The following is a 27,450-nucleotide window of genomic DNA, read 5'->3' on the forward strand; positions in this document are numbered from 1 at the left end:
AAGCTAACAATGAAAGATTAGAGAAAATTTCCCCACTCCCCCCCCCCCCCCCCAGATTACTTTGTACATTTAAGCAGTACATTTGTATTTCGCCATTTCCAAGGGTGTTTTGAGTGCCTGAAACCAGTTTCAACTGAACTAGCTTTCAAATAGGTAGCATCCTTTAAGATAAAAACAGAAATGGAAATACAGGGCGAGGGTTTATTTTGCTACAGAAGGGCGCTATTTGGCTAAGCCACATTGGTAGATTCCCTTCCATCCTTCCCCTTTGTACATGTAACTAAGGAACTATTTGTTTCATCTTCTAAATTAAATTCTACAGGTACTGGTATCAGTAGCCAAAAGATTTAAATTTGTGGTTATTGATCGTTTTACTATTTCAGTAACATACTATTCTGTTACTGAATGATTCTTCTCACACCAACACATTTAGCTGAGCTGGTGTCACGTGTTTTCCATATTTATCTTACAAAACAGTTTAGAGAAACTTCATTCTGACACATATTAAGTCCTGTCTGAAAGATGTGAATCTACAAAGCAGCTATACTACTGGAACAGAGCAATCTAGTTAGATGAACGTGTAACTATGAAACTAAGGTTTTCTCAATTTTTCACTTGCTATGTGCTGCTGTCGACATACTTAAGTGTTGAACTGGCAATATTAGTGGCTTTCCTCAGTTCTGGCACTCAAAGCCTTCTACAAGCTCTGAGCTTGGAGTTCCTCCCCCAACATTTGAAAAAAGGGAAGATGTCATGATTATATAGGGAGATGTCCTCAGGTTGGCTACCTTCCCAATACTGTTAGTCATATGGGTGAGACAGAGCAAGAGAGAAGCACAGCATGGTACAGAACAAGCCTATGTTGTCAGTAATTCAATGGGACTTTCTGCCATTTATTTCTACTTCTGAAGTTCATTGTTTTACACTGTTTATCCTCACTCATGAGATTTGAGCCACTGGAGATGAAAGAACACTTGTCTTATATAAAAAGATCAACTGAACAACAAGAACAAGCTCAAAACTGGAAATCAGATCAGACCGCAAACTATGCATATCTTGGCTTCACAATAAGAAGTCAGGGAGTTTTAGGTTAGTGTTCCAATGTCAGAGCGATACAAAATCCTACAATAGATGAACTACTAGAACATGCATAAAGGGCATTCTATTCCAGCAAAAATCCCAAACATTTATTGCCCAAAGAAAGCTACAACATAATTCAACTCAATTTACTATAGGAGCAAAAATTAACAATCCTCTTTAAAAACCAATACTTCAAACATTCACTAGAAAAAGTATACTGCCTTTTGGAAAAGCCACACTGAAAATGATCTAGAGTGCCATAAATCTATAAATCTCTTCAAAAAACACCACACAAACTACCTTAATACAAATCAAGAACATAAAAACCAATAGCCTCTTACTAAATATGGAATTAATGAACATTAAAAATATAGTGGAAAACCAAAGAGAAAAATATTTAACCAGTGTGACAAAAGAACTGAAACATTCTTTACCCTTCTGTGCGCAAGATACAGGAATATGAGCTATTATCAGACACCGCAGAGAACCCAACTAAAGGAGTAGATAGGAAAAATTAGCATAATAGAGAAAAAGACAATTGCAGAAAACCTCTCAAGACAAGGTAATATGGCACCAAGTAGTAAGAAGTTAATAATGCAAATGGTGTGTAAAAAAAAAAAAAAAAAAAAAAAAAAAACCTAAATTCTGTTGGCAAAGCCTGCTCTAACACACATGATGTATTTTTAAGTCCGGAACTCTACTTTAACATGCTCAGAGCTTTCATTTTTAAACATGAGTGGGCCTCCCCATCACACACACGGTAAGGCATAGACAGGAATCTAAATCTTTTTGGACTGATGTTGAAAGTATTTTAGCGTCAGCTTAGTTAGTTCTCCCTTATTGCCTCACCCTGCCCATTGCATTGTGGGATTTCTGTTCAATTATTGATTTACTTTTCTTTTATTCTGAGGTTCCCTTGTATCCTCAGTACCTCCAGTCCCCTGGCCTGGCTTTTCCTACTGCACCACCTGATGCTGCTTTGCTATCAGAATGACAGGAGAAAGAGCAGGGCTGCTCTGAACTCTGCCACAACTGCTGTTCAGAGCTATTCCACTGAGGGAAGTGGGGGAGAACAGATCATGTTGAACTAGGGTCCTCACCATGCCCAGTCTTTCCAGCACAAGGCAAATACAAAGGAGCTCTGAAATAGAAATTCATCAGCTCAGCTAGAAGGTGGGTTGCTCCATTTGTGGAGAGACTAGCACTGGTAGATGTATAATCTGACCGCATAGTCAATTACAGCCCTGATACGATAGGATATTGAATAGGTACCAAAATACAGTATATTGGAGAACACTAACTGATCAGCAATAGGAAATATGTTGATATCTTGACAGTCACTAAACTTTACCTATTTTAAGACAGAAGTGAAGCACAGCATTCCCAACAGAAACTCCTCCAACTGGTTCTTGAAGTTTCCAGCACTGTCTTTGGGTTCTCTACACATCTTACATTACCACAGCTTTTATTACTTCTGAAACAGAACTTTTCATATTGAAATGTTGGAAAGAGATGTTACTGACCTTCTCTATTCTAATGGCCTTATTCCCTACATTAGTGAGCTGCACCAAAGTGAGGAGGAAAGTGGTAAATCTGGCTAGTATTCTTTATTTATACATTGCAGGCAAATGGAGTTTAACACACCACACCCACATATACCCCTCACTCCAGCCACAGACCCACAACCGTTTATGCCATTATGGTGAAAGTGAGCAACATTTTTCTTAAGTAGAAAACAAAGGAGAACTCTAGTTGCTAGAGGTGTTCTTACCTTGGATGCTTGTCGAAGCCACCGTAAATACTCCGTGAAGGTATCAAAACAAATGTAATAGGTCTGGCTCTGAGGTCCAGAGGAACTAAATGCTAAACAGTGCTGGTGCTTTTTCACTTCTTCCACCTATATTTAAAAAGATAAAATAATTACTGCATAAAATTTGGAAAGAGTCACTGTGCAACCAGCAAGGCAAAGTGAAGCTGTGAAACCGAGGAGCAGCACAAAAACCTCATTAAGTATTGTTAAGCCTGCAATCTAATTAATCCAGTGTCAAGGAGCCACAAAACCCATGCAAGCAACAGATTAAGAAACCTGAACTGTTTAACAGGACTCTTGAATTAAGTTATATAAATGTACTGTTGCAGTTGAAGATAAAGATCTGGATAATTCTTAAGACTTGAATATCATAAGACTTTTCCAAAATTAAACTGCCATAAAGCCAATTTTTTTCTGGCATTTTAAAAAAAAAAGTGTAATAATCACATGCTTCTTCCTACTGTGAAATGGAGTGGGAGATATGTAAATCTGATGGGCTGTGGGTAGGGCAGGGAAGGTAGAGGAGTTTGGCAATAACTCTTTCTAGTTTAAACAAGTATTTTGCTGATAAGCCTTTAACAGTGGAATGTGAAACAAAAAATATTTTGTGCCCTTTGCTGCTCCTTTTATATAAAAACCAGCATCAAATGTTTAGTTTTGTCTGGATATTCCAAACACGTAAAAGCAAGAAGTCCTCGTCTCTTTTTTTGCTAGAGGCCTTCAGCAAGGTATATGGATGACCTGAAAAGAACTCTAACAGAAAAAAGAAAAGCATTTCCTTGTGAAAGACTTTTATGCTGCTTTTATACATTCAACAAGGAGCTGCAAAGAATATATAATTTAGTTTCATTCTACACCAGTAAAAATTTACCTTTAAAAAGGAAACTGGCACGATGTATGGTCTCCAAGACGTCTCTGTGATGGTTCACAACACTACGCTCTGGAATGCCTTTTGCAAACCAGGAAGTGCAAGAGGATTTAAGTGGGTGAGGGAGAAGTCATTCAAAAATACTTATTCTGTTCCAACTGTCCCTCACCCAAGCCTCGACAGTGTAGGCATTCAGCAAATATTTCTGGACTTGACTCAGTTTTCATTTTATGTTTGCATTCTACCTTCAACTTGACCCCTTGTACATAAGCAATTCCTACAACATAGAGGAGACATAAGCAAAAACATACTTTTTGCCAATTCCATGAACAAAACCCTTTAAAGGCTCAGGATCCATTCGGTTAGCTCTCTATTTTTGACGCTAGGATTTTACCCTACTCCTCCCTTGTGGCTTTCCTAGAGGTAACAGCAGGCTAGGAACACTTGAATCTTGCACTTCCCAGTGTGCAACAATGAGTAATGCCATCTGCTGCTGGGGAGAGGGTTGTAGGAATATCCCTTTGTATTTCTTCTGGCTGAGGGAAAGGACACACTCCATGGGAAAGGCGGGAACATTCTTGTATGGAGAAGGTGGAGAGGGGAGAGAAAAGAGGTGCTAGAACAGGGGAATCGCCACACAACTAGACTTGGCATATAAAATGCCCTAATACAGAACATTGAAGTGGAACTCTGAAAACTGACTTTGTAAATATGACATCATGGACTTCCATGTTTATTGTGTCTCAGGTCGATTTCAATATTGTGTGCTAGTATACAAGGTTAAAAAAGATTCAGCTGCCAGCCCTGCAAAAATCAGCCTGGGGTCCAAGAATCAAGAAGGATTCTTTTCATCTTGTGCATCACAACTAGTTATGAAGATTCTGCAGGCCACATTGGGTCTCCAGTTGCTCTTGTGTAGCCCCATTGTCATAGTGCTGTTTCACAGGATATTTGATTGCAATAAATTCTGTTGATGCACAAAACGGAACAGAACCCAGCTCAATTTCTTAGCAAACAGGTAGCATGAGCAAACAGCAATAAACACTGAGGCTATGGCTACACTTGCAGATGTAGAGCGCTGGGAGTTAAACCAGCCCTCAGAGACCTCAGCAGTGTGTTTACACTGTCAGCTGCAAGCGCAGTGACATGGCCACATTAGCAGCTCTTGCAACGCCACAAAGAGCAGTGCATTGTGGTAGCTATCCCAGTGTGCAAGTGGCTGCAGCATGCTATTCAAATGGAGGCAGGGGTGGAGTGTGACGGGGATTGTGTTGTGTGTATGTGGGGGGGACAGACTGTGTGTCAGCATGCTGTCTTGTAAGTTCAGACAGCAGCAGGGGGAAACCCCGACATCAGCCCCCACCCATCCCCACCCCTCTCTCACACACACACACCTTTGCAGCAGCATTCCACGGTAATGGTTTGCTTTGTGTCCCGGAGCAGATAAGCATGCCACTGTCAGAAACAGAGCTTTGAAAGGGGATAGCTGCATACCTGCCAGCCGAGTTCAATACAATGACAAGAGCGGCCATTTGACATCAAGGGATTATGGGAGGTTTCCGGGGGCCAATCACAGCACAGTAATGCAACATGTCGTCCACACGGACATTCAGGCATTTCAGCCAGGGCGCAGCAAACTCTATGCTTCTCATGGAGGTGGATTACCAAGGGCACTCCAAGTGCTTGCCAGTGTGGACATCTCAGGAGTTAGGGTGCCTGGGGCGGATTTAATGCGCTCTAATTTGCAAGTGTAGCCAAGCCCTAAGTCACTAGAAAGATACAACTCTGAATATACAAAACAGATTTGTTCATCAAGATGGGGCCATTTTACAGTTATGCTGTGGAATTGCTCTAAAATTTAAGTGCATATATTTACACGTGTGACCTAATGAAAACTAAACTCAGCCAATGGGCAAAGTAACATACTACTCAGCAAATACAATTAAAAAAAAAAAAAAAAAAAGTGTCTTTTGCCATATACTAGGGGTGACTAAACTGGCTCGTGAGCCGCATGCAGCTCTTTTACAGTTAAAATGCAGCCGGGGGGGAGGGGGGAGGAGTGGGAGAAAGAGCTCAGGGCTTCTGCCAGAGACAACTAGTTCCTGCTGGGGCGGGGGGGGGGGAGAAAAGGGGCACAATTTAAAGGTTTGGCCCCCCCAACAGCTTGAGTCATGCCCACCCAGACATGCCCCCCTTCTTATCCTCAGCAGCCTCTCCCTGGAGCTCCCAGAGGCAGCAGGAAACAGCTGGGAGCTGCAGGAAGAGGTCACTGCTTTAGCTCCACAGGGAAAGGCAGCAGTAAAAGTAGCAGCTCTCCCTGCATCCCCCAGCTAATTGCTGTTGCCTCTCCCCACAGCACAGATCCCAGCTCAGCGCCCCCCCCCCCCATCTGTTTCTGGCTTCTGCCCAGCGAGGAGAGAGGTCTCAGGGCTTCAGCCCAGCGGGGTGCACCTGCTGGCACTCGGGACTTCAGCAGAAGTGGAGCTGAAGCCCCGAGCCTCAGCAGGCGTACCCTGGCTCTCGAACTTCTGAAGCTTGTCGTATGCGCCTCGGAGGGTCAGTGAGTTTGGCCACCCCTGCCATACACGCATACGTACACAGAACAATTAGTACTATGTGAAAAGAGGAGATAATGATCTCACACACAAATTTTAATTGCCATTCCCTGATTTTTTCCATTTTTAAGCTCTCAATGCAAGAACTTTGCAAGAAGGTAAAAGTGAAGCAGGTACAGGTAATAAGTGTTACGTCCAGTAATAACCGTTTTCATTTTCAGACTCCAGAGTGCAAGCTCCTTGGGGCTGGAACCTGTGTCTGAAAATCACCATGTATACCTACAGCAGTGAAAAACAGGATTAAGTGAGCAGCTTCAAGCATTACCAAAAACCCTTACTTTTCCACCAATTAGAGGGAGAACATGCATCTTTCCAATTTGGCTTTCTTTCACCGAGGATACGATTAGGCACGTCCCACAAAGGATAACTTGGCGTCTTGTCCATCTGTTGACCGGCAAATGCATTTTCCCTTTTCGTACATTGTACATTCCTGAGAGCTGAATCCGTTCAGAGTTGCCAGTGCTATGGGGCTTTCCTGAAATAGAAACAAAAGCAGGCACTTTATCACTAAGGAGGTTTTCCTTTTTCAATCACTCTTAATAATGTTGAGCACAATCTGACAAATGACAACCAACTCTGGAGCCAAACAAATAAATAAAGGGATTTGAGCATTGCAGTATCAATACATGGATACTGACTGGTACAATTTCCTTTCTTCAGTATTAGTCTTGCAGTTTTGGTACATTTAAATATTTGCCTAGAAGATTTCAAAAATAATTTTTTGCATCTTCTGCTTTACAACTACGTACAATACCTTTTCTTGCCTCTCTTCTGAACCAATGCCAAAACCGCACTAACCCATCCCTAGTAATTATATTTCAAAGACTGTGTAATATGCATTTTGAATACTTGTTTAATAGTACTGAAGTGTTCACAGACTTGGAATGTCCTCTATTCATTAGAGCTTGGAATTCATTTCCAACATCTCTAGATACTACTGTTTCAGTCTCACTATACCCTCAAAATTGCCACAGCACTTTTACGTACAATACTACAGAGAAACTGCAGACAGGGGTAACAAATGAGCAGTGACCAAATGAGTGACCAGGCTGATCATTTAAAGGAGAAATCTGTAATACAGAGCTCTCTTTCCAAAGAGGCCACTATTGACAATGACATTCAGTGGCCACATGGTTCTGGAGATTATGGAGCTCTATGCTTAAATTCTTAGGCCTCAGGTGGAAAGGATTTTCATTGTCTCACTATAATCTGAAGCATTTATCCATATTAAGTTACCACCACCTCCAAATTTGGCATTACTCCGCTAAAGACAAGCTGTGGACTAAAGTAGCAGGCTGCTGCGAGTCAGGGCAGAGGTGCAATGACAGATGTGTGATACACTGGCTAAGCTTGTTAATACTGTGCTCGGTTTTAGTGCAACTTTTCTGATAGCATGTTTAAAGAAACAGAGGAGTAGCCGTGTTAGTCTGAATCTGTAAAAAGCAACAGAGGGTCCTGTGGCACCTTTAAGACTAACAGAAGTATTGGGAGCATAAGCTTTCGTGGGTAAGAACCTCACTTCTTCAGATGCAAGTGAGGTTCTTATCCACGAAAGCTTATGCTCCCAATACTTCTGTTAGTCTTAAAGGTGCCACAGGACCCTCTGTTGATGTTTAAAGAAAGGTTTTGTTGTTGGTGAAACAGCAGAAGCAGTAACTCCAATAAGTTTCCTGATGCCTAGACAAAAGACTGGTAAAATGAAGATTCATCCATTTTCTAAATTAAACCATAAAGCATAAGATAAAGAGAAATCTTAAACTATAATTTCTTTAAAGAAAACCTGAAATCCCACAATTCTGGGGGATTATTACAACAGCTGCTGCAGATTAGGATCACTCCTGTCAGGGCCCACTATTTGTAAAAGATAAATCCTGGTGCAGAAACACCCTTTTCTAAGGGTTGATGTCTCTCACCGAATCAGCTCTTTTAAATTAGCTTTAGAGGACAAAACAATTTAAGTCATCTATCCCAAAGTAATTTCCCCCAATGCCAACTGTAACTATCACTTCCCTTTTAAAATCTGTTTATTAAACCCAAACTTGGCACAGTTAGTCCCGGTTTTGCTATGCTCTAATTAACACTGGCATTTAGGCTACTGTCTGCCTGTTTAGAACCGCAAGAATGCTGCTGTAACTTAAAAAAGGATACTACATTGCCTACAGATTTCTGGCATTTATTAGTAATTGATACTCTGAGATGGCACTACCAAGTAGTGAACTCAAATCTATCAGAAGCTGAAGGCACTCCTATTATGTTCAACAGCACTTCAAAGATGGGGGCACATGGTCTGATCAGTTGCAATCAGATCAGATGATCATGCTATGGCTGGAACTTCTTTATTGTATGAACCTGATATCAAATGCAATGAACATAGTACAGTACTGAGGACCAAACCTTCAGGAGAAATCTCCATGAGGCAAATCAAAGTTATTTTGAGATCTTACATGGCAAAAGAAGTTTGAAAAACACCTTGTTATTGTTCATATGTCTGGCTACAGTAGTGCTAGGAATGTGAATCAGTGTTGTGCCATGCTAGGTGTTATACAAAAGTAGGAACGATGCTTGCTGTGAAAAGGTTTACAATTTTGTGACCAAACTCAGAACTCCTTTAGAAAAGTCATGAAGTAGACCACCAGGGCTGATGCTGTTTGGAGATAATATTCCTGTGGCTAAACGCTAGAAGATGTCTCGAGAGGCCATGTTGCTGCTACATGGCAGAAAAAGTCTGACATGTCCAGAGCCAAGATATGAAGAGCAATAGTCTTCAGGCAGACTGGGAGCTATATCAGACCAGAGCGTACCCTCAGTTATACTTTAAGAAACCATTCTCTAACTAAAGTCAGTGTTGTTGTTGAACGAAGTAAACACACAGGCTCATCCTCCAAAGCTAACTACATGCAAAAAGAGTTTAGAAAGAATCAACGAGAGAATGAACACGGTTAACATCCACCAATACCATGTCTCAGATAACTGTCTTTGGAAGTAATGGTTCTCTCCATTTTATACTATGGATCATATCTTTCAACAGATCAAGAATAATTCCCATTCCCAATCGTGCAACTGATTCCACAACTTAAAACATTAAACAAAGTTTAGAAGTTTAAAATCTGCAGGAACGGATAACACTTCTCTACAGCCAAAATGCTTCTGAAATAAATGTAGTCAAACTTTACTAATTCTGGGTCACTGAGAATGAAAATGATGCTTAAAATTGTTAATTGGTTCTAGTTTTCAAGATATGCTATTGGGTCAGTATATATGACCCTTGACTTGGGAATGGCGGAGGATAAGTGAGTTATAAAAGGAAGGGATCTCAATTTAAACCAGAAATGACTAAAATACATCTTTGACTGGGTCTATGAATAAATCTATGACTGGGTTTGGACAGTACTTGCTTTTTAGGCAAAACAATGAATGATGCAATCTGAAGCTGGTATTGCGTCATGCATGATATGAATTGCATCATGTTATTCCTAGAAGTCATGGATGATGCAATCATAATGAAGCTTACATCACTCTGCTGAACAAATTGCCCTATATCAGCTCTAGAAATCATACAGTTTCGTGCTCTCTTATTTGTCAGTGTTTGATTTTGCAAAGGGACACATTTCTGTTTATCCAAAGTGAGCAGAGATGCCTCGTACTTGTGTGAACAGTGCAGATGACTTCTGCTATGTTTGTGGTGAAGTGACTTTTGCATCACAAAAGCGCAGTATAACCACTATCGTTAAAAAAGCCTATCACCTTTATTTTGGCTGCAAAATTGGAGATCAGGACAAGAGGTGGGCCCCACACATATGCTGCAACACTTGTGCAACAAATCTTCGCCAGTGGTTGAACAGGGAAAGGAAATCTATGCCTTTTGCAGTGCCAATGATTTGGAGAGAGCCAACAGATCATACCAGCAATTGTTACTTCTGCATGGTGCCTCCAGTTGGGAAAGGTGTGTCAAAGAAGAAAAAGTGGACTGCATTATCCAAACATTCCATCAGATATACGCCCAGTACCCCACGGAGAAGGACTGCCGGTTCCTGATGCACCAGAATCATTCTCACTTGAGTCAGATGAGGAAGAGGATGAAACTTCTGGTCCTGAACCATCAATGTCACAGGACCCACATTTTCACCCATCCTCCTCCTCTGAGCCACACATCATAACACAAGGCGAACTGAATGACCTTGTCAGGGATTTGGAACTACCCAAGAGTAAGGCAGAGCTGTTGGGCTCCAGACTACAGCAGTGGAATCTCCTGGCAGGTGATGTTAGGGTTTCCATCTTCCGTGACAGTCAAAAGGATCTTGCCCCATTCTTCTTCATGGAAGGTGATCTTGTAGCCTGCAACATCATCGATGGTGTGATGGCAGCCCTCAACATCGTTCACGATCCAGATGAGTGGAGACTGTTCATTGATTCATCGAAGACGAGTCTTAAAGCTGTTTTACTGCATAATGGCAATGTTTTGCCATCAATTCCAGTTGGTCATGCAGTCCATATGAAGGAAACCTATGACAACATGAAACAACTTTTGAGGTGCATAAACTATGACCAACATCAGTGGCAGCTTTGTGGCAATTTGTGTATCCAGTCTGCAGACCAAGCAAGAGAGCAACAACCTTCAAAGTACTGCTGTTTTCTCTGCGAATGGGATAGTCGTGCAAGAGATTCGCACTACATCAAGAAAGACTGGCCATTCCGACAGTCATTGGAGCCTGGGAGGAAAAGTGTTCAGCATCCACCACTTGTTGAATCAAGGAAGATTTTATTACTACCCTTACACATCAAGCTGGGTCTGATGAAGAACTTTGTCAAGGCCATTGACAAAACACAAGCAGCTTTCAAGTACCTCCGTGGAAAATTTCCAAGGTTAAGTGAAGCTAAGATAAAGGAAGGTGTCTTTGTTGGTCCTCAGATTCGTGAACTTCTTCGAGATGATGCATTTGACCATGCACTGTGTGGCAAGGAAAAGACGGCATGGAAAGCCTTCCAGTTAGTGGCAATAAATTTTCTCGGAAACAACATGGCAGACAACTACAGGTTGTTGGTAGGAAACCTCCTCAAAGCATACAAAAGCCTTGGTTGCAACATGTCACTATTTTTTGCACTCTCATCTAGATTTTTTTCCACGGAACTGCGGAGCAGTGAGCGATGAGCACGGCGAGCGATTTCACCAGGACATTGCAACAATGGAGAAACGCTATCAGGGCAAATGGGGCCCATCAGTGCTTGCAGACTATTGCTGGACAGTGACAAGAGATGCTCCATTTAATGAATACAAGAGACAAGCCAAGAAGCACCGAGTAGACACTGAATAGGACTAAACTATGTACATAATAGTTTTTTGCCTTTTGTTTCATAATAAATTTTATTTCTATAACCCTTTTGCTGATTTTTGAAGTGTTACATAAACAGGACAGGTGAAATATCATCATGTAAAGCAACCATAAACACATGAAAAGACCCAGGTTTACAATTTATGATTAAAACTCTATCTACACAATATACAGAGACCTAAAATGTAGAAACAGTAGCCAATCAGTTGTTTTAATTGTCATATTTGAATTCAGCACATCAAAATACATAATAAATAGCACATTTTATCTCTGAAGCAGACTACTTCTCAAAAATTGTAGACCAGTGTAACTTGCACCTAAGAGTATTAGAAGAACTGGATGAAGAATTCTGAAACAAAGATTTTTAACAAATTTTGGAATACTGGGAAGTTCCAGAGGGCTGTTAAAGGCGAATATGTCAATAATTAGAAAGTGTAAGTGGATTGATCATGGAAACTACAGACCAATTAGCCAAAACCTGATCCAAGGCAAAGTCATGGAGATGCTAGTAGAGAGTGAAGTCAGTAAGAAAAATTAAAGGAGGGTAATAGAATTAGTACCAAACAACAAACTTGATATTTTCAATATTACAAGTAAGGGTAAATTGACTTCTGCAAAGTGTTTGGTTTAATACCATATAATATTTAGATTAACAAAATTAGAAAAAAGGTCAATATAGCACATTATATGGATTTAAAACTGGCAAACTGATCAAACTCAAAAGGCAACTGTATCATCTAGGTGAATCATCATCTTAGAAGGGATGTTTCTAAAAGGGCTCCTTAGGGATCTTGGCTCAATGCCATTCAATATCTTTGGGCATGCATACACTACAAAATTAAGTCAACTTAAGTCAACCTACAGCCATTGCAGTAATTAAAGTGGTGGTTCACGTCCACACTAAGCTCCTCCTCCTGTCGGTGGTACACGCCCTCACCAGGAGCGCTTTTACTGACTTAACTGTGTGGGGCACTGACAGCAGGAGTCCCCTCTTTCTCCCACTCTGGGGCTGACAACACAAGCTGTCTGCCCCAGGGGGCCACTCTGGCTGTCGGGGCCCTGGGGTGGGGGGGAAGATGACTTCAGCTAGGAGCCCCGCATGGGGCTGACAGCCAACAAGCAATGCCCTAACTACATCAAAGTGCTACGCCTCTCGTGGAGGTGGAGTTAAGTCGATGTAGTGGGCGACTTACATCAGTGGGAGCTACATTTTAGTGTAGCTGCTTACAGAGTTAGATCGACGTAAGCTGCCTTACGTCGACCTAATTCTGTAGCCCAGGCCTTTATCAGTTATTTGGAAGAACATACAAAACCTCTGCTAACAGAGTTGCCAATGACAAAACTTGGTAGAATGGTAAATAATGTGAAGGCCAGGTGAATTGTACAGAACAATCGGGATTGCTTGGTAAGCTGAGTTCATTTCAACATCATGTGTTTTAATATAACCAAATGCAATGTCATACATCTAGAGACAAAGAATGTAGGTCATACTTAGTGGATAGGGAATTGTATCTTGGAAAGCAGTGACTCTGAAAAGGATTTAGGGGATTACTGTGGATAACCAACTGAACATGAGCTCCTAGTGTGATGTGCTGTCTAAGAGGGCTGGTGTGAAATAGTGAATAGCAGTAGGGAAGTGATTTGCCTTGTGTAAAAATGGTTTCCAATTCTAGGGTCCCCACTTGGAAAAAATGTTGAAAAACTGGAAAGGGTTCAGAAAAGAGATACAAGAATGATGGGATATCTGGAAAACCTGCCTTATAGCATGAGACTAACTAGGCTCAGTATATGAAAGCTTATGCCCAAATAAATCAATCTGTTAGTCTCTAAGGTGCCACAAGGACACCTTTTTTTTTTTTTTTGCTGATACAGACTAACACGGCTACCACTGAAACCTGTCAGTATACTTAGTTCATCCAAGAAACAATGGCCAAATTACCTCTTAATTCTAAGTAACTACGTGAGTAGAGTTCTCAGACCCCTCTGATTTTGCAGACAAAGCTAGATACATTCAGACTAGTGATACAGGGAAAATATTTAACAGTTAGGTTAATTAATCTTTGGAACCAAGTGATGTGGTAGATTCTCCATCACTCGAAGGTGTTTAAATCAAGATTGGCTCTCTCTTAAAAACCTGTTCTCAACCAAAAAAACAGATTTGATTCAAGAATTACTGGGCAAAGTTCTGTGGTTTGTGTTATACAGGAATACAGACTAGATTGTCATATGGTCCCTTCTGGTCTTAAAAAGCTAATAAACTTTCTAGTAACTACAGTACTTTGTTATACAAAAAATTACAACAGTATAAGGAGAAAAAATAATAGGCGCAACTGTTTGCTTATGTCCTTTCCCTTCCTCATTTGGTATCTTCACTATGAGTATCTTTTTCTTGAGTGCAAGACCTGATACTAATACTACATTTTCCCTTTATTTCCTGCAGCCTAAAGTGCTCAAATATTTTGGTCATTGTCATTTGGTTCACTCCTCCTACAGGATTGCAATTCCTCAATATTTAATGTTAAAAATTAATATATGGAGATATATCTATCTCATAGAACTGGAAGGGACCCCAAAAGGTTATTGAGTCCAGCCCCCTACCTTCACTAGCAGGACCAAGTACTGATTTTTGCCCCCGATCCCCAAATGGCCCCCTCAAAGGATTGAACTCACAACCCTGGGTTTAGCAGGCCAATGCTCAAACCACTGAGCTATCCCTCCCCCAATGTCATCTGGAAGTTTGATCATAGTTTAATTTACAGTGCAAAAGAAAAATTCTAAGAGGTGCTAAATTATTCTGTGCTTACTTAAATCCCTCTGAGCACCACTAAGTTAATGTGTCACTAGTTCAGAGTTATCGGATAGCTGAATTCCCACCCAGGGAGCACATGGCTCAAAGGAGAAACTGTTTTAACAGGAAGCAATCTTGTCTGCTGACAGATTAGCTTGAACAGCTTGTAAGTTTAAAAAGATCAAGACTATTAGTTGCCAAAGCGTGCAACAGGCAGGAAAGCCTCAGCAATGGTGAACTATATAGTTAGACAACAAAAGAACAAAGATTTTTTTGACAGAGTGAAGGAACTCATCCTATTTGCTGCTTCTCACTGCACGATCATTGAGGCAGCAGGTGGCAGAATATAGCATCAACAACAGATCAATTACTGTAAGCAAGAATACAGAATAACTAAATTAAGTAGAGGGAGAGGAGGAGGAGGAGAGCGAGCCAAGACCAAGGAATTCATCCACACTTCATACGGCCCAAAAAACCCAAACAAACCATGCACTGGAAGTAGAAGTTAGTCTTTGATCTATTATAAGGGGCGCAAACTCTTTTTCTGGTCAATTGTCCCATCCCTTCCATGAACGTGAACTCTGAACAAAAGCTTTAGACACCTTCCTTTGGGTTACACATCAAGGGTCTGATGGCAAACAACTTATAGTATACCAGACTATAACCACAAGAATTAACATTCTCTGCTTGGAGGCTGTTGGTTAATGGGTTAAATTATCCACAGCTGGAAGGAATATATTCTCACTGGAGACCAATACTTAGAATTTGCTTCCTCAAGCAGCCTGACAACACTCCAGTTTGGTGAATTTCAGACAACAGTGCATTTCACATTTTTTCCATATATAAAAGTACTTCAGGATGCTTCATGATGGAACCAATAAAAAATTCAACAATTAATATCTTAAATATTTTTGCAGGAATTCTCATCTTGATGTAAATGAGTGAAGACCAATATGCCCAAAGCAAATCCCAAACACATACTAGAAAAAAATGGGTTGAGCATTTGAAAAACAAAACAAAAACAAAACAAAAAAATCAAAACAGTTCAGGTAAATTGGCAAGAAAAGATCTTTCATTCCTATCAAGACTCAAAGTACAACCCTGAACACACTCACAACAAGACATTCATAACATAACATTCTATATGCAACGCTTTAAAAGAGATGTCTGAGATCGAGAAACAGACCACTCAGTTAACCTGCCATTCAGGATTCAGTTTCCTTTAGTTTTAAATTTGTCCCAGGACCTAGAGGGGAATTGGTGGCATTTAGAACAAGGGCATAAAAACCTAGGGTTTTGATTTTAACTTTAGACTTGCCATACAAAAACCAGCAGCACGGCCATGGCTGCCCCAGATCAGATAACTCAGGATCGCGGACCTTGGGCTGCGGGGTGAAAAATAGTGGTGTAGACTTCAGGCTTAGAGCCTGGGCTCCAGCCTTAGACCCACTCCCCTTGGGCTCTGAGATCCACCCCCCTCGGGGACCCAGAGCCCAGGCTCCAGCCCCGGAGTGTCTGCACTACACTTTTAAAGCCCCGCAGCCTGAGCCGCACAAGCCCAAGTCAGGTGACCCGGGCCAGCTGCAGCTGTGCTGTAAGTCTCTTGTGGCCATGTAGACGTGCCTTCAGCTGGAAGAGTCCAGGAGAAGCACTGCTCTCCCACACCCAACTTTGCTTAATAACAGTTATCTTCTGGAGGTTTCCTAGCTACATTACTTTCTTCAGAAACTGTGAGATAACCGTAACAGAATTGCAACAGACTTCCAAATTTTAAAAAAAGCTGAATCTGATTTATTAACAATGGAAATTAAAAACCACACAAGAAAAGTTTGAATGTCCTGGGGGAACTGTAATATTTACTCTACAGAATGTCAGTGTTTGTTTTTATTCACACTGCAACCAACACTAATGAACTCTTGCATGCCAGCAGCTGTTGCCTGCAAACAGATTAACTGGATGAAATAATGTATGATGTTACTGAACTATACAAGTCACACCCTTAGTCAATTTATAAAACTGCTCGATTTTCAGTGTGCACATTTTGACGTTATAGAAAAAATACTCTATCCCCGCTGATTATAGAATTCTGCACTAAAAGTGGAGAGACCTAGAGATTGTCCCTGACTGAGCTGGAAGAAGCTATGAGTACGGTGAAGATACTCTACATCTACTAGGGGATTGCAAAAGATTTCAGACCATTCTGAGAACCCACAACAGCTGGCTTTGGAATCTGGAAAATAGCTATTTGTCCTAGTCACAAAACTTGAGATATTTATGATTTGCAATGCATTGCTGAGATAAGTTATAAAATAGCTGTTTATTATGGGACAAAAGCATTTCCAGAAAATACAGGGAAACTAGAAAGAATTAAATTTAGAGTGTCTGAATTTGTATGAAATTAAAGCTGTAGTTAACTTGTGCACAGGGTTTTAAAGTTACCAAAGAAAAGAAGGGGGGGGGAATGTAATGTAGTCAGCACTGATGTATTGGACTTGCTAACACATCTGACTTTGTAATAAGTTATTTTGTCAAAGGTCGGTGCTAAAGAGTCTCCTCAACTGCAAAACATTTATACAGCATTAACTGGGATTTGTCCAGCCTGATATGTTAGCACAGGCTGTCCTAGTATATTCTTGGTCTTCTCAAAAAGTCTCAGAGTTTTGCTAGCCAATAAGAATATAAGCTTTTCATACTTGCAACGTATATCTTGCTTTAGCTGTCAGTCTGCTTGAATAGGCTGAAGGTTCAAGAATGACTGCTGATTGGGCAGCCAAAAATTGTCAATTTCAGGTATCTCAAAGGGATCTAACTTTCAGAAAAAGGGTGCTCCGAAAGCACTATATTACTTAGCACCCACTTTCGGGAAAAATCAGATCCCTTTAAGGTATCTCAAGTTGGCTCCCAAAAATCAAGGTATCCCAACTCACTAGTCACTTCTGAAAAATTAGGCCACCATCTGTTATAAAAGGCTTAGAATTTCCTCTTCCTCTCCCATATTTCTTAATTGCCCCGTTGACAGACAGACGTCCTCACCCCCTTGATTTACTTTTTGTGCTTCCTTACCAGGTGCACGAGTCTGAACGGAAGATCGGAGTTCTCCAAAATGCATCATGTAGATCATGTGGAATAATCATTTTAACTCAGCCACTGGTGGTCGCAAGCTATACTGAGCCCTAAATGTAGGCGTAAGCTAAGGTTTTGCACTGATTTGGCTAATCAAGCTTTTGCCCAGTTAAAAATTTGGGTAAACCTTGATTAGCGGAAATAGTCCCAACTCCTGCATAATTATGTCTACACAGACAAGGACAAGTATAGACAAGAAAATCCCACAATGCCGAGTCTCAGAGCCCAAGTCAATTGACTTAGGCTCATTGGGCTCAGGCTGCGGGGCTAGAAATAGCAATATAGACATTCCCACTCAGGCTGGAGCCCAGGCTCAAAGATCCTCCGCCTCATTGTTTCAGAACCTGGACTCCAACCTGAGTACTGGGAATGTCTACAGTGCTATTTTTAGCCCCAAAGCCTGATGCCCAGTTAACTGACCTAGACTCTGGCTTAGTGGCGAGGGTTTTTCTTTGCCGCTAAGACATACCCTCAGTGCTCAGCAACTGTTGTACCAACCACTGAATGATCCAAAGTGTGATATTTTTTGTTTTGTTTTAAATATTGCTGCTCTTTTTCCCCTTGGCTTCAAAGAAAGCTAGTGATATGGTTTTCTTAAGCTTTTTGAGTATTTAAAGCTCCTTAATCCTTCAGGTGTGTCAAAAGACGACAATGCAGAAAACAACTGCAAGCAAAGTCGCAGAGTAATGACAGACAGATGCAAATAGGACGGCAAGTGGATAAAGGCCTAGGGATGGGCAGGAGAAGCAGCAGAATATTAAACACACAAGAGAGGTTGAAAGAGGAATACTGCAATACATCTTGTATGGATGGAAATGGGAAAAATAAATAGCTTTGATTATTATGTATTTCACTAGTCAGAGAAGCATAATCAAGTAACTACGTGCAGGAACCTACTAATAATTCAAGTTAATGTAGCAAGTGGATTTTCCTTCCTGAAGAAAAACACCAGGGTTCCTAATCTGTTCCATGTCGTCTTTAAAAATTGTAAAGAGATTTACATGTGGTTGTTGAAAGATTGATTCCTTTTCTCTGCCTCTCCCCATCTCCCACTACAAACTAAGGACTCGATCACATTCTTAAGACAGATGAGCGAGTCTTCTTGTATTGCTACATACATGCAGTATTATACCTGGAAAAATCCAAGTTGATCTTTGCCTATGAATTAGTAGTTCAAGATCTAGCACTCGATGGTATGTAGACTACCTGAAAATGAAAGCAAGCCACCTACATATCTAGTCCACAGAGGGGTTGTAGTTGTACAACTACATTTTGCATAATAAATTCTATTAAGACTGCAAAGCACCTGGTGCTTATCTTCTTCCCAAGGAACTACTGCTACAAGCTAGAAAACCATGCATCTTATGAAGAGAAGGCAGACTAGAAAATAGATGTTATTTGGCCTTTGTAAGATGTATTCTACCTTCACTATGATAGCACCCCTGGGAGAGATGCACTACTGCTGTACAAGAGATGTCACATTGGAAAGTAATGACTGTGGTATTATACCAACAATCCTGATTACATTAAACCCACTGAGCAAGCTGCTAAAATGCTACTAGTATGATTCCCAGCACAGATTCCATAACTCAGTGGAGATCCCTCTCATCTTTATTTTACATGGAGATACACCTGAAAGAACAAAAAAATCCATGATTTCATAGCCTGAGTACTCCTCACTTCTAGTTTCTGCAGGCCTGTTTCCTGCCCCCGCGCCCCATTCAGAGTTAATGTCAAAGTTAAGGCTTTGTCCCAACACAGAAGTCACACCGATAGAAATAAAAAAATAGTTAAAGGGTAGTTAAACAAGTGTATCCACACAGGATTTTGCATGCATCAACTTAAAACTGGTTATTTTGATTTAGCTTTTTCCTGTACAATTACCAACAGGCAAAACTAAATATGAGCCAGAGCATCCACACAGGGATTTGTGCTGGTTTAGCTAAATCAGTTTAAAACATTAACTTGGTGCAATTTTGTATCTTCATCAGGCCTAAAGAAAGATAGACCAAAGAGGGAGACAGAACAGTCAATGTAGGATGCTTCTTGCAATCCAAAAAAGGCAAGTCAACCGCAAGTCTCTTGTAGATGATGATGGAGGGAACAGGGAACTCTAGCTGCTGCCTGTTACCATGTAGAGGCATAACAGAGTACAAGCCGACAGCTTCCTTCAGGCCCACTTGCCTTCATATGAATGTCAGTTTATGGACCATACATTAGCAAACATCTGCAAATGTGCATTGCAGGAGAGACATACCAAAAAGCTTCACTCCCCACCCCCCCAAATCTAATATTTGACAAAATAAAAACATTTCAATAACCTTTTTTCTGGTCTTTACATTCTGGGGCAGAAGATAACTACCAGCCCTCCACAATCCCCCTCCTTTCTGCCTTCCCTGCGCCCTCCCCGCCCACCCCCCAACCTCATTCCCAGTACATTAACAAGTTTTAAAACACAAAGTGCATATAAGCAGGTGCACAAAATGAAACCCAAGGCTATCTTGACACCTCTAGCAGTAGTTCAGGACTGGAGAGAATGAAGAACTGAGACCAATGCTGCACTTAAGCTCCAAATTCTTCAGCCTGAAAACAGTACCTGGAGAGGCAGAACCCTCCATCATTCTACAGAAACTATTACAGGCTGGTGGCATGGTGCTTGGTGAGGTTGGACATCTCAGGGGAGGTTTCTTATGGTATGATTGAGTGCATGTGATACAAACAGATTATGAAGAACATCCTGTCGTTTATGCTACAGCATTTTTTCCTGTTCTAGCTCATTTGAAAAAAGAAGTGGAAAGGGAACATCAGAGAATGCTGACACCTGGGAATCAGTTAGGTCGCTTTAATAATTAGGCAGAATCTACAGGAGATAATTACCCTGATTGAATCCTGAAAGACCAGGAGAAGCTTTGTAGAAAGCAGAGTCTGGAGCCCACCAGAACAGGAGAAGGGCCGGGAGCTACACGAGAACCAGCCCCTGAGTTGGAGTGCACGCAGTTTTAAACCCTGGAAGCTTTAAACATCCGGAATCAAATTCTGGAGGAGCTAAGGTTCTGTAGTGTCCGCATCAGAGTGGTGCTCTTTTAAAACGTCTGTAAGCATGCTCCACACCTGGTCCCTCTCAGATTTTGGAAGGCACTTCTGATTCTTAAACCTTGGGTTGAGTGCTGTAGCTATCTTTAAAAAAAAAAAAAAAAAAAAAATCTCACATTGGTACCTGCTTTGCGTTTTGTCAAATCTGCAGCGAAAGTGTTCTTAAGATGAACAACATGTGCTGGGTCATCATCCAAGACTTCTATAACAAGAAATATATGGCAGAATGCGGGTAAAACAGAGCAGGAGACATTGAACTCCTGGGGGGAGAACTGTGTCACAATTTACTTGTAATGTAATTAATGCTTTTTTTTTTTTTAAAAAAGTGTTCTCAGCATGAAGGCATTTCCTCTGGAATGGTGGCAGAAGTATGAAGGGACATACAAATGTTTTGTAGCTGGCATTGCAAGGTATTTACGTGCCAGATATGCTAAAGTCCCATGCAAATGCCTCTTCTCACTTTCTGCTGACCTTGTAAATAAGAAGCGGGCAGCATTACCTCCTGGAAATGTAAACAAACTTGTTTGTCTGAGCAATTGGCTGAACAAGGAATAGGACTGAGTGGACTTGTAGGCTATAAAGTTTTACATTGTTATATTACTGCACTCAAAAACAAAACAAAGATTTGTAAGTTGCATTTTCATGATAGAGATTGCACTACAGTACTTGTATGAGGTGAATTGAAAAATACTGTTTCTTTTGTTTATCATTTTTACACTGCAAATCTAAAAAAAATATAAAGTGAGTAGTATACATTTTGTATTCTGTGTTGTAATAGAAATCAATATATTTCAAAATGTAGAAAAACATCCAAAATATTTAATAAATTTCAATTGGTATTTTATTGTTTAACAATGTGATTAAAACTGCTTTTAGTCGCGATTAATTTTTTTTTTTAGTTAATTGCATGAGTTAACTGCAATTAATCAACAGCCCTACAAAAAACCTTCAAATATTAACTCCGATTTTTAAAGGTCATTCTGCCGGAATGATCTGGACTGATCACGTAATAAAAACTTCCATCTTGAATTCATCGAAATTAGAGACTGGATTTATTTAGAAGTGCTATTGAACAATACCACCATTCTTCAATCCAACCACTCTCTGAAGAATAATATTTCTCCCCATAATAGGATTATTCTAATTTAAAACCTAATCCTCAAGAATAAACATTTTCCACCCTGTCACATCCCCAAAGTGAAACCTTATGCAGCAGGATGGTTCATGCTGAGAATATATTGGCAAAAACTGAATCTCATCCATGTTTTAAGATGATCTCAGTAAACCGTATTCCATATAAAATTGTACATATGCACAGATGTATGTTAAAAACAGGAATTTATCAAACACTAGCCAAAAATCTAATCCTTAATGGTATGGAAAGAATGTCTTGGATTTCAAAAGATCGTACAAAATTTTCAGTAGGATAGGCCCCAGTGACAGCTCAGCCTGGTCTTCTCTCCTTAAAAACAGATACACAGAATGCTAACAATGCAGATTAATTTCTGTGAAGTCATGTAAAACTGAACTCTGCTTGCTAGACTTCCAACATTTAATAAAGCCACAGACTAAAATCCGTGACATCCCAGATGAGGATCTCTCTCTGTAAAGCAATTTCTATAGTGGCAAAACCTCTAAAGATGACCCACTGATCTAAACAAAAAACTATATTCTTGCTGGAACTTGAAAAAATTATTCCTTTATAATTATATTGATGACCCACAGTTAGCAGTTTTGGAGGATACCTGAAAAATATTACAGATGCATAAAAACTATACTGTCTAAAACTTAATCAACTGTTTTAATAAACAAAACTATCCTCCACGGAGAAAGAGCAGTGGTGGATTATAGCCCTTGGCAACGGTTTGACACTAATATATATTTATATCTCACTGCCATGAAGGAAAAAATTATCTATATTTAGGGCCCTTCATTTTGAATTTTTATTTTATTTAATTTTTCCCAGGAATTTATCAATGTTTATTACCACAACAACAAAAACAGGTCAAAATCAGTGCTAAAATCTTAATTTTTCTGGGTAAATATCGGTTTATTTTGGTGGACGGAAAGACAGTGAAAAAATATAGCTTAATGCTTAGAATTCAGTTAATTAATGTGGTTTGCTGCAGAACTAAAACTGAACTCAAACCACAATGCTACCTCTGAGTTTAAGAAAATAATAAAGCTCTAATCCCCAAATAAAAATTTCTTTGAATAAACACTTCTGTTGTATACTTACAACTATTAGCCTATAAATATTTACATTTAATAATTAGGTCACACCATTAGCAGCGCATACACTCAATTTCATCCTTTTATCCTGTTTGTTTTTTTTAAACTTTTGCATACTTCCTTGTATTCTGATACATATTTTTGTTTTCTTCCCATTTTAGTGTCAAATCTTTAAACCTTTTATCTGCTAACAGCTTGAAATGTGTACATGGTGGGCATGAGATTCATCAGTATGTTCAGATGTGCACGAGCTTCAGAGCTTGCGGGCATGCCTGTTTGTTTATTGTGTATATCTTCTAAATGAATACATAGCCTTACTTCAGGCAGCTTTGCATACACACACACACACACACACACATAGATGAATGTATTATCGTAATACATATATCTTATGCAATGTATTGTATTTTCCTAATAAAACAAGTTTTTTATATATTTTAATGAAGAAAATGTAGGGTGAAAAATAGTTTCTGTAAAACCCAGGAATTTTTCAATAAAAATTGGTTTAAACTGAAAATCTACATTCTATTCTACCAGCAAAAAAAAAGCATCACAATTTGGCTAGTCTCAGACAAAACAGTAAAATTCTCATGGTCACAAATTTAAAAGCACATTCCTTTAGCAAAAGAACTTCAGGGCAAAAATATCATCTCTCCCCTCCTCCCTCAGGACTTCACAGACCTTATGAAAATATCTTCTCTACTAAAAACCATCCTCTCTGCTGACGCTACTGTGTTAAATGTTACACTATTGCTAGAATGGAGTATATCAAGTTAATAAAACATGATGCTAAATAAACCTGATTGCCTTGTAGTATACAAACATCAATTTGTTTTATATACATTTGCCACCATGTGGCCATTCAAGGTTCTCTAGACTAAACTTTTAAAAGAAGCCAAGAGATGCACTAAAATTCACAAAATAGTTTAGAGTACATACAGTACAGTATGATTTACAGTGAACATACAGTAAATACAGCTATGGTTTCATATTTTCTGTGTTCTTTCAACAAAACTAACCAGATTCAGAATTCTAAAATAGATTTAGAAATAGTTTATTCATTTAAATCCTTTTAAAGCGTTTTAAGTAATACACCCTGCAGTAGAATACTGTACCAGCATTACAACACTTAACAGATCAAGACAGTTTTATTTATCAGGATTCGTTTGATGAGCTGTTTGAGTCAGAGCAATATTGTGCAGTTCTGCAAGACAGTGACTAGCATATCTAATTTAGTTCTCATTTAAAATGCCTCAAACATTTAATTGCTATGAAAATACTGGGAAAAATGCAGCAATATATTGTGATGTTTAGAAGTTCAAATTTAATAAGTTTTAAGGAGGATGTCTGGTCAAACATGCTCTAAAATTAAGGTTTTGAAATAACAAGCTTTTACAAAACCTAAAGTGTTCCCATATTCGTTGGTTTTTCACAATCCTGATTCTATTGGATTTGAACCTACCAATGTTTATAACATATTGCAACACTGTTATTATGCAAGAACCTAAAAGTGAAACTGACTATTAAACAAAAGTGAAACCTTTTTAATTTAATTGTACAAAGCAGGAGGAAAAGACAAAAAACCCAAACAGCATAAACAGCAAAAGAGTGCATTGCATATGGCAGGCCATTGAGACACACTTATTTTGGGGGCATTCGACTTAACTTTTTCCCGTTTTAGTAATCCAAGATACAGTGATAAAGTAAAAATCCCATTATGTGTAACTGGACAGTGTCCCTATAAACATGCTTGCTCAGTCACATCAACTGGTCTGCCAGTAACTCATTGTAACTTGGTAAAGTCATTTAACCTGTATGCCACAACTGCTCCATGTGTAACACAACAACTCCCAACAGTCCTGTTTTCATTGGGATGTCCCAATTTTCTGCCCTGGTAGCTGCATCTTTGGCTCAAGCAATTGGGATTAAGCAGCATTTCCACTGCAGTTCCTCCCCACCAATCACTCCAGACTGCACAGGTTTCTTTTCCTTCTCTCTTGCTGTTTCTCTGGGCTCCAAGGTGAGAGCCTGCTTCTTCAGCAGACAGCAAGGAAGACACACATCAGGAGATAGACCAGTGATTGGGGCAGCTAATGATACCTGTCAGCTTTAACCTAGTGCCAGCAGCAGCTTCAACATCCCTATGGGAGTGTGGGTATTGGGGAGAAAGAGAAAAGATGGGGTGGGGCAAGACAGATAAAAGGAGGCCTCTTTTCACAATGGAAGAGAGAAGGGAAGTTCTTGCGGGAGGACAGAGAAGAGGGAGATTCACCATGAAGAAACTGGAAGAGGAACAGGTATGATGCTTTCCCCATTCCTTAAAACATCAGCTAGGGGAGATTTATCGCTCACCCACAGATGTTAAGTTTGATGCTACTTTTCCTCACCTCTGTCAATATTGGTCTGAAGTTACTTCTCCCAGAAAACTTGACATATGGGCATCACATGGAAGAGATACATACCATGGTATTTGCATACTATAAAAATAAACATTTTGCACAGCCACTCTAAATTCATTAAAATCAGCCATCACACTCATTTGATCTCAGAGCCCTCCCAGAACCTGTCGTCAGTTTCTGTACACAATATTCTAAACATGCCTCAAAGAATATTAGAGTGCTGGCTATAAAGGTTGCCTGATGCTTCAAAAATATCTTGCTTCATAGATCTACCATAAAAAATGAATAGATTCATAAAAAAAAAAATCTTGGTGCTATGGTCCAGTTTTACAAGTACACAGCCCATTTAGTGCTCTTGAAGCCTGTTTAAGTCAGGAGGTTGTCTAAGCTAAATCAAAAGGTATTTGTAGATCCCCTTTCCCATGAAAGCTGAACATATTCAAAAACCATCCCAGGAATCTGAAAAATCCCAGCCAGAGGATGACTAACATTTGCTCAAGATAAAATTTCTGATATTTCTACGGTAAAAAAAGCACAACTCCCAGACCCATCCCACACCATAAAGCAGCAAATAGAGATGACAAACAATTTTTTCAAAAGTCCTTCACAGGTCACATTGAAGAGGTGGAAAGAAAATGGGTTGAGTGTTAAAAGTAGATATCCTAGCAGTAAGAATTCTCTTCTGCTAGTGTCCCAAATGCCAGATTACCAGAGTATATAAGCAAAGGTCCAGAACAGTAGATTAAAAAGGGGAAAAAAATACTTCAAAGTCCTATTTCAGATTAATCATTTTACTCAAGCTGAATAATTCAGTTTAAACTATTCATGCCTAGAAATGGTTCCTCCAGAACAGGGATGAAGCCTGTGCTTAATCCGTAATGAAAGAGGTACCGGGGCTCAAGCTTGCTTTTTTTTTTTTTTTTTTTTTTTTTTTTAATATATATATTATATATAAACTTTCATAACTGATGTAGCAAGCCCAGAGGTGCCTGGGCTATGAGCTACCAAGCCTAGAGGTAACAGGGCTCAGCCCTGGCACAAATTAAGCACTGGATGAAGCACACTGGCAGGACAATATAGGGGAAGCTTGTGCTGCTACTGCCACCTGTGCTGGACTTGCTCTATACTGAGATTCCAACATTGCCGAATTCAGCAACATTCACCACCATTAAAAATATGTTTTTGTTTAAATAGAATTGTAAGGTAATCCTTGCCATTTGGATAAAAAACAATCTTACTCCTTCTTCCCCTCCTCTGGGTTAGGAGGATTGAGACTTTCAAGGATCTTACTTTGACACAATCTACATATGTTCCAAATTTCTGCAGCTCCACCCAAGCAAGAAAGGGAAGGGAGAGGTCAAGGATACATTATACTTGCAAGCTGTTTTTGAATCCTCTGTGGATTGTCCGCATTTACTTATGTTTCTACAGTACTATAAACAAAAAGACCAAAACAAAAAGCCACCCAAGGCACTTTTTTCAGATAATTATTAGGGGGCAAAATAATGTTAAAATTGCATTAAAAGTTATCTATTCTGTTTTTTTCTGGAGAGATGGAGACAAAATGCAAAACGTGAACAGCTGAGTAAATGTAATCACATTTACTTCATATTAACAGTATGCAAGTTATAAAGTTTATTTTTGAACATGTCACCTTACTGCAGTCAAATGAACCGATATAATAAAGAACTGCGGGTGTACAGAAATTTTAAATTGGAATAGTCTTGCTGTAACCAAGCAGATGAAATCTGACTGCAAATTAGGAAAGTAAGATTTAAGGTTGAAACACTGCAAAGTCAGAGGCTTTTGCCAAACCTAACATGAAAGGGATTAGAGGGGCTAGGGATATGAACATCCCAAAAAGATGGGGGGGGGGGAGGGAATGTGCTTGTGAACAGTCTTGTTTAAACTCTGCATCAAACGAGGATGAGACAAGAGGAGAAAATATATGCAAGCATGTATGTAGGCAGACAGACCCCACTTGCCATGGCATACAAGTTTCAATTTCTATGGGAAAAGACTGCAGGAAAAATTAGTGTTCTCAAATTTATTATATAAGCAATCATTTATGGTCACTCCCATCAAGATGGAGAACAAAATTTCAAGTGTAAT

The 27,450-nt window shown here is 39.7% G+C and overlaps 1 protein-coding gene across 1 annotated transcript in view; it reads right to left on the reverse strand.

Annotated features, from left to right (window-relative positions):
• The window catches only part of PHLPP1 (PH domain and leucine rich repeat protein phosphatase 1), a 222,859-nt gene that overhangs the window by 101,782 nt on the left and 93,627 nt on the right, over positions 1–27,450 (reverse strand). The window contains exons 2-3 of the mRNA XM_054019563.1: positions 6,652–6,848; positions 2,852–2,977 (exon numbers count right to left, since the gene is read on the reverse strand). Of these exons, the coding sequence (XP_053875538.1) occupies positions 2,852–2,977; positions 6,652–6,848 (323 nt within the window). The remainder of the gene's footprint in view (positions 1–2,851; positions 2,978–6,651; positions 6,849–27,450) is intronic.

Source organism: Malaclemys terrapin, chromosome 2 (assembly GCF_027887155.1).
Source record: "Malaclemys terrapin pileata isolate rMalTer1 chromosome 2, rMalTer1.hap1, whole genome shotgun sequence".
NCBI lineage: Eukaryota > Metazoa > Chordata > Testudines > Emydidae > Malaclemys > Malaclemys terrapin.